This window comes from Anarrhichthys ocellatus, unplaced genomic scaffold, assembly GCF_004355925.1.
Source record: "Anarrhichthys ocellatus isolate YVR2014 unplaced genomic scaffold, GSC_Weel_1.0 scaffold84, whole genome shotgun sequence".
NCBI classification, from domain to species: domain Eukaryota; kingdom Metazoa; phylum Chordata; class Actinopteri; order Perciformes; family Anarhichadidae; genus Anarrhichthys; species Anarrhichthys ocellatus.
In genome coordinates, this window is record NW_022280114.1 from 1,725 (window position 1) to 22,116 (window position 20,392).

The 20,392-nt window shown below is 43.9% G+C and overlaps 1 protein-coding gene across 2 annotated transcripts in view; it reads right to left on the reverse strand.

Annotated features, from left to right (window-relative positions):
- Positions 1-20,392, reverse strand: part of rnf19b (ring finger protein 19B) — a 25,629-nt gene that overhangs the window by 1,709 nt on the left and 3,528 nt on the right. For both annotated transcript variants that reach the window (XM_031874739.1, XM_031874738.1), the window contains exons 2-3: positions 8,534-9,771; positions 1,220-1,419 (exon numbers count right to left, since the gene is read on the reverse strand). In XM_031874739.1, the coding sequence (XP_031730599.1) occupies positions 1,220-1,419; positions 8,534-9,195 (862 nt within the window). In that variant the 5' untranslated portion in view covers positions 9,196-9,771. The remainder of the gene's footprint in view (positions 1-1,219; positions 1,420-8,533; positions 9,772-20,392) is intronic.

Below are 20,392 nucleotides of genomic sequence, written 5' to 3' on the forward strand. Positions count from 1 at the left end.
CAGAGAGACAGACAGATAGAGAGAGAGACAGACAGAGAGACAGACAGGGAGCGGCCTGGATTGTCTTATGAGTCAGTTTTGCTCGTCTGGATTGTGGTCAGTTCTTCTGAATACTTGGCAGAGCGAGGCAGACTGGAAGTGGTGAATTAAGGGGAAGACAGAGCCAGAGGACTGACTGAGGACAGCTGGGGGGGTTTAATTAATAGATTTTTAATCAAAATGGAATTAAAGACGCGCATACGCACTCACATGTAAGGATGTTTGCACGCACAAGCACGGACGTTAGTATCTATTATCACCACAACAAGTGAATTAAAGGGCTACCTCGACACTTTGTAAACACATTGTTTTTGCTCGGTTGCAGAGAGTTAAAAGATCCGACACCGCTCTCATGTCTGTGCTGTAAACGGGAGGCTAGATTAGCTTAGCTTAGCATAATGTGTGGAAACAGCAACTCTAAAGCTCATTGATTAAAATCAGTTTTTTACCTTCGGCGTTTAAAGAACATTTCCGTTAATGTGTAAAAGTACAGAACCGTCTCAAATGGTGTCCATTAACTGTATTTAATGGACACCATTTGTAGTAGACACCATACAGTATTCAAAATCTATTGGTCTACACTAGACCAATAGATTTAAAATGTCCTCCCACGTCACTGATGATGTTCTAAAACTCAACAGAGAAGTTTCAAAGTTTCACCAGCGAGTTATTCAGAAGCTTATCTTTAAATGTTCATTTGGAACATCGCTCAAATACAGTAAAAAAAAAACAGGAACAAATGTGCTCGACTCTACCAAAGTGCTACTGCGTGGTTGAACTGCCGAGGTGGACGAGGACTAAAATGTTTTACGTTTTGAAAATCGGACTAAGTTTAGACACATGTTGTAAATGCTGTCTGATGGGGAGAGGGCGCTGCAGTCGGCAAACTACCAGGAGGAGAAGCTGTGGTGGTATAAATAGCGTCTCGTGCTCGGTTGAACGCCGCTCGCGGTGGGCACGCCGGGGAGTCGGCGGGACAGACGCAAGACGAGTTTGACTCAGCGCGCTGACGCTTCATAGGGACTGACAGACAGAGAGGCAGACAGTTCTCAGAGGTGTGAAGAATATTTTTGGGTCGGAAATGCTGGAGGAGGGAGATCCTATCTGTCTGTTTATGTCAGACAGAAGCACAAAGTGTGTGTGTTTGTGTGTGAGTGAGGCTGGGGGGGTGCGTACTCACCTGGTCCTTGCTCCTGTGTGTAGCTGGGGGAGTGGTTGCTGTGGGTGTGCAGGGACTGGGCCCTCTGTTGGCGGGCTGAGTCGCAGGTCTGGTTGGGATGCCAGGCCTGCTTGCAGTGGTAGCAGAACTCGGCACCGCATCCCTCTCTGCGACACACCAACCGGGGACAGCTGGCACAGCCCGAGGCGATGACGGCAAATCTGAGAGGAAGAGACGGACAAAGAGAGAGCTGCGTTTCAAGAATGTGGAAACTAAAGAAGGTTTTATGAGGCCATTAATGAAAATCCTACAGTATAAGTCCCATTGTGAATCAACAGAAGTCATCAGCTCTATATGTTGGAGTCTGCACATCTGTCACACATCCATATCTAAAATAAAAGGCAGCCACTCACAGCTCAAACGTATAAGATCACACCTGCATTCATAACAGCAACATTTCACATCACACTTCACCAAAGTCAGTAGGAATCATTCTCTAGGCTGCGTGACTAACTTTACAGAATTTCATTACACTAATACTTTTGGAGATATTTCCACTTTATGCTGATGATATCATATACTGTGTGTTTCTGTCCCTTGGTAACATCGAAGCTTAAAACCATTCAATTCTACCCTTTTTATACACTGCATGACATTATCACAATCCCATCTTCTTTACTTCTTTGACTTTAGCTTCTCATGCATTTATTCATATTTTTGTATTATTATAAATTCTATTGCACCCGTGGTCCGATCACGGCTCTAATTCAAACCAAAGCCACCAAGTTTAGCAAGGTATTACACAACTGAAATGTAACTTTAGAAATGCAGCCGTCAAGTCAACCAACAGCTTCAAAGAGATGAAGATCTCCAATACGGCCCCTAATGGGAACATCACAGAGCCTGAGAGCTCTCTGCAGGCTCGAGGGGAGAGAGGGAAGATTTGATCAATGGAGTAATCACTTAGTAACAATAGTGAGAGGAGGGGAACGAGACGAGATGAGGTCAAACTATCTGGATTTCACGAGGTTCGATACTGAGAGAGGAGCCGCAGCGGAGCAGTAAATCCAGCTGTGACGGACTTACTGAAGGTTGCGTTTAGAGACGTTGAAACAGTCCAACCAGCAGGTCATCGATGCTCTGTGTTAACCTGCATCAATGGACCACGTTATGAAGGGGAGGACAAAACGTGACAATACAGATATAGAGTGCTATGAATCATGAGAAACAGCTTTGTAACATTCAGAAATCCCCTGAACAAACCACTTGTTCCTCAGCCTGTGGTCGAACTTTCCACCAAACTTCTTTGATATTTCTTATGTTTTGTTTTTTAAATATCCTGGTACAATCAAACAGACAGACCCACAACTAAGCTATAGCTTTCTGTGTGGAGGTAAAAACTTCATGAAGAATATACTGTATATACTCAATTCAACTATAGCAGATGACCCATTCTTCAGTTGTGTACTGAGGTGAGGTGAGTACACGTCTGAGCAAATAATGGTACATACAGCAAAAAAGGGTGACGTTTTATAACAGTACGGACAAAAAAGGCTGAGAGAGAGAGAGAGAGAGAGAGAGAGAGAGAGAGAGAGAGAGAGAGACACAGACAGACAGACAGACAGACAGATGGAGAGACAGACAGACAGAGAGGGAGAGAGAGACAGAGAGACAGACAGATAGAGAGAGAGACAGACAGAGAGGGAGAGAGACAGAGAGAGAGGGAGAGAGACAGACAGAGAGACAGACAGATAGAGAGAGAGACAGACAGAGAGGGAGAGAGACAGAGAGAGAGACTGAGTTACTGGCTATCAATCACTGAAGGAATCACAAAGGAGGCCAGTCATCAAATATTGTCACCAAGCTAAGTGGGAGAAAACATGCTGGAGGAGTGAAAACAAAAGCTACACATTTTTCTGCCTTTTTGCTTCCCGGATAAAACAAAGACGATGGCAGTTTTATGCACGTTAGTTCCAACACGGCCAACTTATAATTGTTCTGGCATGCTTCCAACACGCCGGGCCCAACATGTCGCTCATTAGCAGCTCTTCAGACGGCGTGACAGGCTGCGGGAAATAAACCAACGCGTATCGGAGGAGACAAGAGTTCGTTTTCTCGGGACAAGACGAGAGGAGAGCTGGCATTCCTGCAGAGAGACGCTTCACCCTGCGTCTGCCTCAAAGCGTCTGTAGTGATGAAACAAACTGTGCACCCTGTTCTCAGCAGGCTTCAAAGGCCTCAACGCTTAAATGACTGAACAGACTTTTGATTCTACGAAGGGAAACACAAACCACAGAGATAACAGATGCTTTTTTTTTTTGTTGCAACATCAATGTTCTTGTTGAAGTTTGAACAGCAGAGTGTCAAACGAGTACTGAGCAAGCTCCTCACGAGAAAGCACATTTCTGAACCATTTCTCTCTTGGTCAGAGGAAGAAAAGTGATCCGAAACAAAACTCCCCATCTCTTCTCTGATTTTGACATCAGATGATTTGCTACCACTAAGCTTCATAGTGATGTCTCGTATATCAATAGATTTAAATGAATGTGTGCGGTGACATAACATCTCATCTTTTGGGGGGATTCTCCGACATTCTTGCCAGCTAAACATGCTCAAAATTAAATTAAATTCAAATAACTTCACCTAAAAGTTAAAAAAGTGCTGCTTTATGATACCTTCAAAAATACTACAGTACATTTTTGAATAAAAACAATGTAAAACTTTCATTAGCCCCCCAGGTATTGCAAATTAGCAGTAGCTAAAAATGCTGTGATACAGTGCATTGGATAATTGTTGTGCAACTCTCTATGTATATGTATTTATCCCGACCGAATGAACCAAACTCCAACTTCCAAGTTACAACGTTCATATTGTGACTGTCTTCTGTATTTACTGTGGGGTGCCACAGGATTTAAATGGATGTACTTTTGTCCTTAAAATCTACACAGTGATTAAAAAGAGAGAAAAGCTGCACTAAAGATGACAATTCATCCCGCGGTGATCATGAATGTCTGGATCATGGCAATCCGTCCGATAGCGGACAGACCCCCACAGCCTACGTGCAGCTGGCTGAAGAACAACTAGAGAACAAACATAAAGCGATAGAGCATTTAAGAGTGCTCCTCATCTGGCTAACTCTGGACGTGTTGCGATACAAAGAACAGGTTGCCACGGCAGCTTTTCCCTGGGAGAGCATCCCACATCACAGCTGCCTCACGATTGGTGGATTTTGATGCTGCGACGAGAGCAATTCTGCCCTGACATTTCCAGGACGGGAGAAGAGACAAACGCAGAGAGATAAGAGATAAGATAAAAACAAGAGGAGGCTAAAGCCAAGATGTAAATACAACGAGACAGATCCAGGGGAGGTTCACGAGTGCTGACGTGCTGCGTGTTGAGAGGAAACGTCCTGTCAGTGTTCCTCTCCAGCGGGGGCCACCTGGGAATCCTGCTGAGCTCGTAAATGCAACGTTACAACACACTAACAGCAGGCTGTGTTTAACACCAGGGTGCCTGACGCACACAGAAACACGGACAACACATTACATGGCACCAAATCCAGAGCAATGTCACGCAGGCACATGTACGGCGAGTCCAGGGCGAGTACGTATCGATCCGTCTAATTAAGTCCCGACTCCCGTTACCCCTGGCAACGCTCCCTCTATATGCCGCACCGATAGTTGCCAAGGCAACTGACAGCCAGAGAGGAGACGGCGCTCTTTGTTCTCAATCACGCGGGCCGAGACCGTAAAGGCCGGATGAGGCGGGCGGGCCAGACGTGTTAAAGTGGTTCAGATGAGAAGTCACAGAGATTTACCAGAGTTTAAGTAGATCATTTTACTTCTTCTTCTTTTTGCAGAAAGCACTGAAATCAAAAGACAGAGGACCCGTGTGTGTGTTTGTTTCGTGTGATGTGTCACTGTTTTGGTTGAGGACCCAGACGAGGCTTCTCGTTGCAGTATCACTTAGTTTATCTGATGTTTAATGAGGTTTCTGTCGTATATGAAGTGGACATAGCCACGTCCCCCATCGCTTCATGGACTATAGTTTTAAAGCCTCGACTTCGGCATTTTGACCGTCAACAAAAAAATGTTACATGAAGTGAAAACACACTGTGAAAGGGTTAACGTTCTATGATGAAAACACAGACAACTCACAGACGCCGTGGTAGTGACCTGTCAATCACAAGGTAGCCCCGCCCTAAAGCATACGGAGCAACATTAGCATTCATTTGCCGTGACGTTTGTCCACCTGATGAATCGTAATAGTCACTCTGCTTTGAGCTCTCCGTCTCCTGGGGGAAACATTTGTCTCTTTAAGTGCTCCACTATGTTCACCAGCTAGTTGCTAGCTTTGTGTATTTGGTCCAGAAGGTGTTCCCGCTGGATCTAAACTCAGCCTGTGTTCATCTTTCACTCGTCAGTCACCCTCATTGTCTACTGGATATCTTTCAAAAGAGAAAACATCCAAAAACCAGGTCACATTTACAGTACATACCTTTCCTACAAGTGGGACAATATGCAACAAAACACACACACACACACACACACACAAACACAATTTTGTTCTGTGCGGTAAAGACTCCATTCACAGTTATACTGAATATATTCACACCTATTTCACTGTTTCTGTGGAAGCAAGTCTGAAGCTGTGTGTGTGTGTGTGTTTGCATAGAGCTGTTTCTCTGTCTCCAGCCGGGGCTGTTTGTGGCGAATAATAATTTGTACTTCATCAACTTGTCTGATTTAGTGAGCTGGTGAGTCACTGCTGGCGTCAGACAGGATGGTTAATATGTGGTTCAGCCCAGCGGTCGACCTCTCTTCCAATGCAAACACACACTTTGGTTTTTGTTGACTTATCACGTACTGACTAACATCCAACCCCCGTCTGCTTATCTTTGACCTTTAGAAACCCAACCCGAAACATTTTTTCCATGAGGTATGGCTAGAATGTCTCCCTCGGCTCTCGGTCTCAGGGACGGAGCCTCAGAGTTTATCTCACACAATTCATGAGCTGTAAAATCAGACACAAAAGTATGACAGCAGCCTGTGCAAGGGCTGAGCCAAAGAGCCTCTTTAAAGCTGCAATGCGTCAGGTCTGGACAGAATGTTAGTTTACAACAAGTCTGAAGAGGTTACAGTGTGGACTTCATGTCAAAGACGTCTATGTATTGTGCAGCAGAGATATCTACTCAATGAGCATGCTAACCAGCTAGCCGCCGTCCATCCTGTCTGGTAATACAACAAGTACCTGGAGCCCCGAGGGCTTGTCAATCACTATGAAGGTACAGGTCCAAGGTACATTACTCGTACTCATTTCCGCTGCACTTTATTGTGTTGGAATTCAAGTTTTTCCATGTAAATGAAAAAGTTTTGTTATTTCTTCTTTGAAAAGTCTTTCGTACTCCCCAGAAGATGAACCCTTACCAATTTAAACATGACTTAACTACCCGTTTTGATTTCAATGACGTTTCTTCTCGTACCTCCCCGTAGAGCAGACACATTTACACAGCATACAGACCATTGAATATATTAGAAAACCTCTCACCCTTTATGTCGGGGGCGTGGCGTCATGGAGACACCGAAACAAACAGAAATGCACAGACACAAAGGCACAAATAGACAGATTTATGCAGAGATACACCACACAGACGCTTTGGCCTTCCCCTGCCACCAGTATCACTGTACAACACCACAGAAAGAAAAACACCATCGAATATCTGCACTCCTCCGACCCACACACACACACACACACACACACACACACACACAGTGAATCACTCTTGCTTTCTATGATGAAACAAACGCCTCCAATTTGTTCCAGAAACCTAACGAGAGCTGCTCAACTTCCAGACCCATCTCACTCTGCACTCCTCCGGCCACAAGGCCCTCTAACCCAGTTACAGTTTCAACTTCCTCCGCCCGTCTCTCTCTCTCTCTCTAACAGAGCAGGCCAAGCTGGTTCCTTATCTGGACTCTAAAGCAATACGGTTCATCTGAAATCGGGGCAATTACAGTGGAAAGAATGAGGAAATAAGCGGACAGCGAGTGAGCGAGCGGTTTGATGCATCAGAGGGAGAGGACTAGGGAGAAAGAGGAAGAGGGAGTGAGAGAAAGGGTTTAATAGACAAGTGGAGGCGAGAATGATGATATATAACAGCAGTCCTCTCATTAGCAATGCTGCCAAACAAGCACTAATGTGAGCTAACAGCCGATGACTTCTTCATCCAAGAACCAGATAAGGCTGTGACATGTACATCTGAATATTTGTCCAGACTACAACTAAATGACACGTTCTCAGATATAAAACAGCTTCCTGCTACTCATCAAACAGATAAAGAAAGGCTTCCGGCTTCGCTACGGCTTTCACTTTTTGTCTTACTCACACTAGTTTAGTTTCTGTTCTGACAATGATTTGTTTTTATTCACCACACAAGGTGATTTCCCTTCAGTGTTCTGAAGCTGAATCTCTGATCAGATGACTTGATGATGTCAAAGAAAAACAGGAAGATGGAAACAAATGAGCTTCAACACTTAAATTGTCCTTTTCCCCCCCTATGAGGACTAGTCAGAATGTCCTCATTGTGCTCACACAGTCCACTGTGCTGGTGCTGAAACAATACGTTGATTCATCTATTGGTCGGCTGACAGGTGATTGTTTGGCAATCATTTTGGTAATCTATGAAACTTTTAAAATATCAACCAGTCGCTCTGCTTTCCTGTTTTTTGGGATTTTAACGTTTGGTGATATCTGATCGTTTCATGATGGGGCTTTTTTAAAAACACCGACTAACAGACTACCGAATGATTCATCGCACAAATATAAGTTGCAGCCGTACAATGAACACTTGCATCTTGCGATAGGATGACGCTAGCCGCGAGGTTCAAATCCAGCCAGGGGCACGAAGTTCCATTTCCTACCCCCCTTGCTCGGACCACATCCATCCATCTAACTCCTTTACGTTGGTTAAGTTTGGTGACTGAATCTTGCACGGCTGCGATGCTAACACGATGACATAACCTGTCCACAGACGTATAAACATCTAGCAAATTACTCAGAACCTCCTTTGTGCTAGTTCTGCTACAGCAGGTGTCTCCAGGATCACATTTTGCCATGATGACACACACACAGACTCACACGGTGAAACAGCTGTCGGGGCTGGTAATAAGGGTTATTCATAAAGAGTCATAAACACGTAGCCTGGCAGCTGTTTGCTGCTGGACAACAGATTAAATACACTTGACAATATCATAGAAACAGAAAGATTCCTGAAAATGAGAACAGATGAAGAGGATGAAGAGGACAGCAGTTGGGACATCGTGGACAGTGTCTTACCCGCAGTCGGGCGCCGGGCACCATCGGCAGTCTGGGTCGGAGGCGAGGCACCTCCGCAGCAGGAACTCCTCATACTTGTCCAGCAGGGCCGCGTCATCCAAGATGTCCGCCACCTGCCGCGGGGACAGTCTCTCGGCACATTCGGGGCAGCTGAGCTGGACTCGGCTCTCCGTGATCTCGATGCGGAGGTACTGCCGCAGGCAGCAGAGGCAGGAGCGGTGGCTGCATCCCAGCAGCTCGGGGAGCTGCTCGGAGGGCTTGCGCACCAGGCACAGGGGGCACTCCAAGAGGTCGGCCTCCTCAGAGGATGGGGCTCCAACCAGGGATGGCTCGCTGGAGGAGAGCGGCTTTGACAGGGTGCAGTTGGAGGCGTCCCTGGTGGTCGCGGTGGCTGCAGTGGTGGTCGTCGTCGTGGGCGCGGCAGAGGCCGAGTTCAAGGCAGTAGGGAGGAGCTGTTGTTGCGTGTGATGAAGCTGGTGGTGATGGGATAAAGGGGTGGCGGCTCCTCCCTTTGGGCCCCTGGCGCCACGAGAGCCCCGCTTGCTGTTGAAGAGGCTGTGAAAGGAGATGCGGCCCTGGCGTTTGCCCGCCGCGCGGCACTTAGGGTTGGGGACGCCGCTCACAGAGGAGTGAGGCGACTCTGAGTCCTTTTCTGATCCCATTTTCCCAGAAGAGACACACAGGGCCGGTTATTGTCTCCCTGAGACACGGTAATGTATCGCAGAGGGACGCTCCAACACAAAAACACACACACACACACACACACACGGGAGGACTTGTCCCCTGGTGAAAGCCAAACTAGAACTTTAGTCAGTCACCTCCTTCTCTTCCTGTTATGAGAAACCAAACGATATCAGGAAAAGACAAGAGTGAGATGACGACGACGTACAAAACAGAAAATGAAAGAGATTGTTCAAAGTACAGAGGGGAAAAAAAGAAAGAAAAGAATCCCCGTCTGCTCCCGGAGTTTCACTCAAACTCTGTCAAAACGTTCACGAAGAAGAGAAAGCGGCAAGTCTGTCATCTCCCAGGCAGACGTCGAGGTGATTCTCAAAAAGATTAATGTCCGTTCCAGTGAATGAGGGTGAAAAAGAAGAAGAGAAAGAGAAACATCCACAGGGCAGAGTTCAGTCTGAACACTGTGATTATTCCTCAGTGTGGATTGAATTCTCCCAGCTGTGTTCAGAGCTGCTCCTCCGCTCGTCTTCCTCTCTGCTTTTGTTGAATGCCGGTCTTTTCTGTCAGGAGGAGGAGAGCAGGAAGTTAGTACAAAGAGCATGCTCAGTAGGACACACCTCTCTCTCTCTCTCTCTCTCTCTCTCTCTCTCTCTCTCTCTCTCTGATCCTTAACTCTTGTGACCCTGGACTGATAATTACTGATTACATTAGATACACATGCATACTGTTACACACAGATACTGCTGTGTGTAACAGTATGCATGTGTATCTAATGTAATCAGTGGGTTAAAAAACATAATCAAAAGGTAAACTCTAGTTGAGTTTTTAGTAAACAGCGACTGAAATAAGTGACATCATCGCCCAGTCGTTCATGTGGAACCAGTCTCTCCGCGTCTCTCTGTCACGCTGAGCACCGCAAAGCTCTTCCTCCACTTCACACTGCGCTGCTAGTGCCGTTGCCATGGTGACGCTCACTATGAGCGAGGCAAACAGCGACCCGCTCTGTGACTCTGGCACTTGTGAACGAACACACACACACACACACACACACACACTTACAGTACACTAGCTATGACTGGCTGTGTCCAAGTACATGTTCTTAGTTTGTAAAAATCGACACTTCCAAATCCTAAAAACAGACATAAAAACACTTACACACGTAAAAAAACACGTCTAAACCTGCAAATTTACATACACACACATTCCCTACATATACTGTATACACACCCACACACACACCTCTACAAGTGAAAAGTGATAATTATGTACACACACACACACGTGTAATTACATCCTGTGTCCTCGCTACAATTACAGGCTGTGAGCTTATGTTAAGGAGTGTGTGTGTGTGTGACACTGAAACAGCTCTCGTGTGTTATTACGATGCATGTTATGTTTTCATTATACATTTGCTTTGTGTTGCTGTGTGAGAATATTGTGACTGCTGAGTTTTTCTAAATGTTTATTTGTTTCTTTATTGTTGTGTTGAAAGAATGAGAGGAAACGTGCACCACCGAGTCCAAACAAGACATTTCAGAGAAGCTTTTTGAGCAGCACAAAATGTCAATTCGGACACAACAGATCAATACTAAAGTGAATTTAAAGCACTCAAGAAGTACAAACACACTCCCACAGCGGTGCACATGTTTTCTGGTTCTCTGTCTGTGACCAGCGAGCGACTGACTCAGAGCTCACAAATCAGATTGTGGCTGAAGGCCAGACACACACACACACACACACACACACACACACGCACACACACGCACACGCACACACACACCAGTAGTGCTGACCCGGTATATGTCAGACCATTGAGGAGATTGTGACCTGCGTGTGCTCAGGTGATTGACAGATTAGCTGGCCAGTCACTGGGGAGCAGGCAGACAGAGCGACGTCTTCAGGCTAAAGAGAGGCTGATCTCAGGTCATAACAGAACGTTGTTACCAGCTGGTGTCACCGTGTGACGTGGGAGTCACCGGGGCCAACGGTGGTCATGGAAACGCCTGCTGTAGCAGAACTACCACAGAGGCATTTCAGAGGGCTTCACCAGGTGTTTATATGTCTGTCTGTCTGTGGATTCATTTTGTCAAGGCGATAGCGTCGCAGAAGTATTCAGATCCTTTTCTTCAGTAAAAGTACTATAACCGCACCGTGAAAATACTACACTACAAGTAAACATCCTGCATTCAATGCCTTACTTTGAATTACAAACTGTTGCCCAAACACGCTGATGAAGAAACACCTCTGACGTCACGTGTGACAACACACACGCCGACATACTGCTTGCTTTTGTTTGTTTTTAGGAGGAGAGATTGTCGAGTGCTGATAAAGATTTCCTCATTCTCAGAGGAGGCGACGTCAAACGAGATGCATTTCTTCATCTCGTGTCAGATCTCTTCAGCCGCTCGTCTCCGAGTTATAGCAACAACAACAAAAAAGGAACATCACAGAGATGCAGATCTGCACGCGATTAATATCATCACTTGACCGTTGTTTGGCGAAATGCGGTGGAATTTTTACGTCACAAGTTACACACATGGCAGATTCCCACAGAATAAAGATCAAAGTCAACCTCAACTATTATGACAAATTACCAGAGGAGACCCAGGTAACACTAGTCCAGTGTGATCCAGTGAGATAGGACAGATAAACAGGCCTTCATCTTATGAGTGTGTGTGTATGAGTGATCATCATGGCATCCTTTGGCAGATATGGTCTGAACAGCCTGAGAACTTCACAATCTGAACCTGATTTGTTATCAACATGCTCAACACACACTTTGTTCCACACTTGTCCTCCTACTCCACTGCTGCTCAATTCAGCGCGCACACACACACACACACACACACACACACACACACACACACACGCACACACACACACAGCTTCTCCAAAGCTTCAGATACACATTCAATCAGTCTTGACAAAAAACAAATGTTCAGTGGAAATAAACTGGTTCGTGAACGTGTCTGTGACTGTGTGTGTGTTGGTTTGTAGATAACATCGTGCAAATTGAATGCAAACAAAGATTATGATTGCAAGATTAAACTGTTGACTGAAGTTTTCACAGCTCAGAGCTGGTTGTCAGGACGAAGACGGCTGCTGGTTTTTCCTCCAGCCATCTGTGCAATGAAGTGAAATGAAGGCTGGAATGAAAGCAGCAGTGTGTGTCCTCAGGACAGAAACACCCTGGTTTATAAGGTGTGATATCTCTGGTGGTGGAATGTCACGTGAAAAGGGTATTTACTCAAGTATTGCACTGAGACCACTTTTTTTACTTTTACTTCACGATTCAGAGGCAAATATTGTATTTTTTACTCCACCGTATGTATTTTATTTTTTAGAATTGTTGGTATAACTCATGTCGTTGTTGTGGATTTATCTAATGTAGACTCTCTGTTCCTTGCCTGTGGTATTTGTTCAGATTTCAAGTGAAGCCATGTGAGTTTAGCAGAGTTCACTTCCTGTTGAGGCAGAAGGAAGAGATAAATATGGCCACAAGAGCCCTACTGAGAGGTAGCGCAGCGTGGGCTCTTCAGCTGCTAAATGTGGCACTGAATGCAGCATTAGCTATTGTCTTAAAAATGAAATGGATGGAGGTCACTGAGGGGTTCTTGTTTTGCTTACTAATGGCTCCTCACCACAGGGTAGACCCTTTAGTTAACCCCTCTAAAATAAGGCTCAACTGCAACCAACTGTGTCTGTTCTGTCCATTTGACAAAGATAACCTCAAGACCTGCTCCCAGATCTGTACTACTGTACCAGCATGAACATTAATTCATTTCATCTTGTCCCACCCTCGGACCAAAATGTCAAATTTGCCCAAAACACCTCCGTTCCCTAAATAGGGATAACACCTGTTGATTGTAATGACTCAATGGTCTTTCCTCCAGCTTGTACAACTTCAGGACAAACTAAACATGTCAGTCTCACCTCTGGTCAGATCTAACATCAGAAATAAGTTGTTTGTTCAATCCAATCTTTGTATTTTGGGCCTCCAGAGGCCACTAGTGGGGCTTTTAATCTTGTGTCTTTATGGGACGTTCAAACTAGAACGCTCAGTGTTCCAAAGCTCCCACAATGAAACCTTACAGCCCCATTCCAGGTCCATAATGGGTTCTCCTGAACTAGAGCGAGAGAGACAGACCAGTGTGTTCCGCAGGCAATCTGTCCTCAGCAGCTTTCAGACACACGGTTCAGCTTTAGAAGCTGAGTTTATGCCTCAGCAATTCTCCAGTCTCTCCCTGCAGCAGGGCAAGGCCAACGGACATGCTGCAACTGGCATCACGCGCTCACAAACCAGTGTGTACACACGCTCAGTTTATTAGGTACACCGAGCTGAAACTAGTGCATTTAAATACAACAGCCCTGTAGTCCTCTCTCCACAACTCGTTGTACACTGAACAATTAATTAATGAATTAAAACCTAAAACTGAGTAACTACTTTTATGGCAGCATTCACCAGTTTACACATCACTGAACGGAGCATTAAGAGATATATAAAACAATGCAACATAAGCAAATGTTAAGAATCAATGAGGCTGTTTAGTTTTTTAATAAATAACATAAATAGGATAAATAAATATTTAATAAGTGTTCATAAGACTGAAGTGATTCAGCTTGCGTGGGTTTCTCTGGCAGGTTATTCCACATTAGAGAGGCCGTAATGAAGAATGAACACACACACACACACAAATAATAAGATGTGTGCTACAGGTGTGCTGTTGTCAGAGCTGATTGCTGTTATGCAACAAGATGATTCACTGTCAGCCTTGACAGGTCTGCACAGGATTCACACTACAACACACAAACACACACACACACTGTAAGTAACTTGTATCTCTAGCTGCTAAATGTAGTAAAAAGAAGAATATGTATTTCTTGAAAGGAAGTGAAGTAGAAGTGTTAAGTAGCGTAAAGGACTCGAGTAATGTACAAGTAGTACCTAAGTGCAGTACTTGATAGAGTACTTCCGCCACTCTCAGATGACGCACTGCAGCCTTTTTGTGGTCACATAATCACACCATTATGTTTCTTCCCATTCTGCCAAACTCAGTATTTATTAAATGTTCTGAGGCCCGTCTGTTCCTGAGAACTTCTTTGCTGTTTATCTTCTTTGTTGGTTCCCGGGAAAGTTGGCCGGCTTCTCTGGCTCTGAACTTTCACTTCTCACAGCTGTGTTCCCATGCCTGAGTGTGTCACAACACATTCTATATATATATATATATATATATATATATATATATATATCAACCAAAAGCATATGTGATATTAAAAACTGTTGATTGAAACGGCGCTCACTGCAGTCACACAAAACCCAAAACAATAGTCATCTAGGAACATTTCTCCGTCTAATGTTTCGCTAAATAGATGATCAAGTTGTTGCACTCGGCGTTCTAATGCGTTTTATCACTTTGGATAAGAGCCTCGGCTAAAAGCCTGCAGTCTGAAGTGACTGATGACTTTGCTTTAACATGAACAGACAGATCCACGGAGAGCCGGCTGGGCTCAGACTGTTTGTAGTGAGGCTGACTAAAACCATGCTAATCTGAGAGCCGGGGGCCGACGGTCTCTGGACGGAACAGGTGGTCCCCTACTCAACACAGGAGCTAATAATGTATTAGGTGTGTGTGTGTGTGTGTTTGGGGAGGAATGAGCTAGTTACAGACCATCAGCTAATAGGCACTGAGGTAACAAAGTAAACCCTGACCCTGTTGTAAAGATGCATTTCTGTCTAATTCTTATGCTTCTACAGAGAAATGGCAGCTCAACTTTAAACTTCATATAACTAATCATACAAATAAAAAAAGGCAAATGTGCTGCTTCAAAGCTCCGAGGAGGATGCTAGCGTGACACGGAAGCAGTGCATTTGACAATACTGTGGAAATGATATCTATATTTCAGTAGAAAGTTGAAAATGTTCAGAGACTGTTAAGACTACAGAGGCAGCCACATCTTCATGGCTAGCGTAGCTAATGAAAGCCAGAGAGCAGAGCTTTTATGGGGTTTCTGTTGTTTCAGCTGCACTTAGCCAGCGAAACAGTGAAGTAGCCGTTGTTCTGTTGTCAGGCATCGGCCAGCCTTGAGCTGGTTACGGCTTTAATGGACCACATAGTTCCCCAGCACAGACTGCACATCCTCACCATTAGAGACTAAATGTTCCTTCTTTTATAAGCAGAGAGGTCAAGCAAAACGACGTCACTTCAGAGGAAGTCTGTGAGAACTTTTGGTCCTGGAAGAAAGAATAAAAGGAACACACACACACACAAGTCAAGGCTACTTCCAGTGAGCAGAAGGACCGGCTGAGTCCCGCGGATTAGATATCACGGCTGATTAACCGGGTTATGATGACACACTGGTGCACGGTGTGTCGGGTGACCTCGCTGCCGCCTCCTCCCACACAAATTATGAATGAACTTTGAATTAATCACTGGGAGAGGCCATGCCCATTTGAAACATCCCACAGTTATAGGCTACACACAAAGATGTACAGTGACACCTGAGGCCTGCTGTAGACCACTGTAGTGGTATTGATGGGATGGTGGTGGAAATAAGGGAACGTGTTTGAGGTAACAAGCGAAACATCCTCTGATGATCCCCTCCTTTCTCTGCCATTCTTAGAGAGTAACTCAACCCCAGAGTTTAGGCTGAAGTGCCTCTCCACCTTAAATTCTAAAACACGTCCAGCTCCGTCCATCGTCGGCTTTCATGACCAGTGTAGCATAACAATCACAGCACAAGCTTTTCTCTCTTTTCTGTGGACTTGAAATCAAGCCATCACTTACTCTTTCAATTAGCTCATGCTAATCGCCAGCTCTGATGCTTATCGCTTGCACAAATTGCTAATGCTAATCACTAGCATGCTGAAAAACTGTCAAATAAAACTCTTTTGTTAGTCCGGTCTTTATGCTAAGCTAAGATGACGAACATGAGAGGTTGTTTCGAGGGAACTGCTCTTAGATGCATAAGTGGGTCAAAAATGACCCGGTGAGGTTGTTTTCTTGAAATATCTTCGTAATGAAAAATTGTTATCATTTCATATTCCAGGTATTCCTCAAAAAACATGTTTTTGATATAATCCCATTTACATTTTTAACTTACCTTTTATACATTTTCAGAAATTGTAGTTTTTGTATTACTACCCCAAGCTTCCATAAGTGGGTCAAAAATGACCCACTTATGGACACATGCATTTTCTATGGAATCCAATGGGAACCTTTGATTCTTATCAACTGTGGCTGTCAGGAATAAATTAACTTTGGACCACACAGACTATATCAGAAGTGTCACCCCTCAGGAAGATTATTTTACACAGCAAGAGCTGATACGTGTAAGTATTATCTTCATATAATATTGTGTGTGTGTCTTTCATGACTGTTGTTATTATTATTTATCAACAAATTAGCCTACTTTATAACTAGCTAACACTAGCTAGCTAACTAAGTTAGCTAACATTACACACACACACACACACAGACAGACACACAGACACACACACACACACACACACACACACACACAATGGATGTTCACATTTTTCTATTGCTGTTCTGGTAAAAATAAAGATATTTCAAACATGAAATCATTCTTGTGTGGTCCTAAATATAATACTAAATATTATACAAGTGATTATTCTTAACCAAAATGACAAAAATGGCATAAAAACACATTGATTCTAATATGTGGGTCATTTTTGACCCACTTATGGAAGAGTGTAGGGTCCAGTCACTCACTGCATCTAAGGGTTTTGGACGTTTTGGTAATGTTTAGTGTGTTAGCATGTTTTTGCTAAATGAGCTAACTGCCTGGTTGAATTTCATTGAATGTAAGCCTGTATCACCACTCACAGTTTGATCCAATCAAAAAGAACAAATCCTGCATCAGAAAATATCGAATGGTGATATTAATAAGAGTTTCACAAAAGTTTTATAACATGTACAAAAAAAGATTAGGACCACATGTTCTGAGTGAAAGACATTTTCCCATGTTGCCCTAATCCTTGTAAATAAAGTGGACTCATGAACATGAGAAATGAAGCCGTTTCATTGAATACCTTTTTGTTCAAGAGAAAATCAACAATTTGAACAGGAGAGCTGAAGTTACTTTCACACAGAACATGAAGTACTTATTGTTTATTGTCAATATTTCACACATCTACACCAGAAACACTTTACGAACAGCAGGGCCACCCACATTCACAGCGCTGTGGATGCGGTGTTACTGTGTAAGCAAGGAGGTTGGATTTTGGCGCGTGCATGAGTGGGCGGGTTGGTGATGAGAGCGATATTACAGATAATGGAGGCAGTTCTGTGGAAGATACACACCGGCAACCAAACATGACGGCCTTCCCAGGAAACCAGCCCAGCACTCACAATAGAGCTGCACACTGTGTGTGAGTGTGTGCGCACATAATCTTCCTCCCTAAAAAAACATCCAAACATCTGGCAAAATGCGGCTCACCATAAAACGTTTGCTTCCCTTTGACACCCTGAAAGCAAATGCCAAATGAATTTGAATAATAAAATGTGTGTATGGGAGAAGATCTATTTATCTAATGATGTTTGCACACCGTTTTTCAGAGGAAAGGAACCACACAGTTGGACAATATCCATACCGCCACTTTAATGACGCTGCATCTGCTGCTGTCACAGACACTAATGTGCTTCTACTCTCTCATTCTTTTTGACTTATCGATGAGTTACTTTACAGAAGGAAAATCAGCCAAAAGACCAAAGCATATTTGAGAACATTACTGGGATAGAGTCATGTGATAAGTAGGTTCGGGTACACTGATATCAACACGACACCTGAGTTTTGGTACAGATACGGCCTGATGGTCAGACTGCTTTGCCCTAACCACAGTCAGTAGCAACTGACCCCACAGACAATGGTATTGGTTGCTAGCTACTGGTTAATCAATGTGATATGTAGATTTAAAGCTGCTAGAATCAATATATGATATATAAACCAAGCCATACAAGAATAATACAAAACCGGCAAAGACTTTAGTCAGGAAATTTGTGACAAAAGAACATGCTTAGACCTGGGAAGGCCTTCAATGCTCACTACTACTACTACTACTACTACCTCAGTACTTAACTGTAGGGCTGCAAGCAGTGGTGGAAAAAGTACTCAGATATTTTACTCTGTTACAAGTTAAAGCGCTGCATTCAAATTCTTACTTAAGTAAAAGTACCAAAGTCAAAATATTGATGCATTCATGCGTTCATCACTTTAATGTGTAATTTAACGGTGGAGCTCATTTCAGCTACTGTTCTTACTGAAGTGTAGCTTAATCCATATATCAAAACGCATTAGTTGATTATATCGTGTATTCGTAATCAGAATCTGCAAAGTAACTAAAAGTTGTTTGGTAAACGTAGAGGAGTAAAAAGGGCAATACCCTCAGAGATGTTGTGTGTACTTGAGTAAATGTACTTAGTTACTCTCCACCACTGGCTGCAACTAAATATTCATACTATCTTAAATTCATAATGTTGTCTATTAATCTATAATTGTTTGGTTTGTGTCAAAATAAAACAGTGAAAGATGCACTCGCTTGTTTGTGTTATCTTGACAGCCATGTAAACCCCAACTATGTTTGATTTACTATTAAAAGGACAGAAAAAGTGGAAAATATTACAAATTCGAAAAGTTTAAACCAGTTTAGTGTTTCTATCTATCAATCTATCGGAAAAGAAAACCTTGAACATTATCATTTTTAGGAATAAATGCAGTGGGAGGCAGATAGGTACGCAAATGGAGAGTTTGAGCATTTGTTGTCTTTCCCACTGACTCTCATTAACACCACTCACTCACTCACACACACACACACACACACACACACACACACACAAATACAGTATAATCAGAGTCCAGGGCGATGCTCTGGAAGGTGGAGGTAGAGGGAATCAGGCTGGGAGCTTCTATAATTAGAGGAGCATTCAGGAGACACACTGCTGCGTTGTTGAATGTTTAATGTCAGGCCTGCAGGCGGGACAGTCGCAAAAACAAAGCTCTTAGCCCCTCTTAACACACACATATCTACAACACACACACACACACACCGAGGGCCCGTACAGAGACGGAGGTGAGCAGCAGTAGCAGAGCTCAACTCCAAGAATGAATTCAGGTTTCAGAGAGGAAACGGCAGCACAATACACGGACACGCACACACACACACACACCCAGTGCGTCTGACAACTGAGCATGTAATTCCCAGCTATTGTCTGTAACCTGAAGCACACAATGACACGGGAACCCAAACCTCCTCTGGATGAGGTAACGGTCAAACACACGTGACGAGAGGGAGGAACTGCTGCCGACATGGACCGAGATTATTTTACCTTACATCCGTTCAAATAAATATGTTGTTTTTTAAAGGAATGTGGTTGGTACACCTTCCAACAAAATAACGTGTTGGCGTTTTGGGCAGAATTTGGTTAATAAACAACCAACAACAACAGATAACATTACTGACGACTCAGTTGTGTGTCCCGGTGTACTCCAGCCGGCTCAATAGCAGGCCTTCCCCTACTGTAAGTGAATGCATCATTAACGTTATCAGACACACCTGTGCTTTTTCCTACTATGACCCGTCACAATGTCTGCTGTGACAAAGGTCCATTAATCAGTACAATGCATTCCTTTCTTGAACAACTGCATAACTAAGGAAACATGTTTGATAAGGATTGCTTTGAATTTGGTTTATAAACGAATAGTGAGCAATATATATGTGCTGAGCAGTTTATGGATGAACGATGTAATAATGACAAAGTTTATAAATGACCTGAAATATACTGGGAATGTGGCTTCATCTGTGGTGAAATGTCTCACTTATCGGCGAACTGTTTATCGATATAACATTATTATTACTATTGGTCGAGGTCTTGGTATCGAATTGTGGATTGTAGCTCAAAGGGAGCACCAGCTGGGTGTCATTTCTTTTCAAGCGGTCACAACTCTGTGCCTCCATCTGTGCTGCTCATCTCCATCCAAAGAGAACGTTAATGAACACACCGTTTACACTCCGAGAAGCATGATCATAAAAATCTGTCCTCAATCCAAATTAAACCCACAAAATATCCACATCATATTCCTGAGGAGTGTTTGTGGGGCTCATGTCACAGTATCAGAGCATCTCCTCCTGTTCTGAGCTCCACTGTCTCCTCACTCACAATC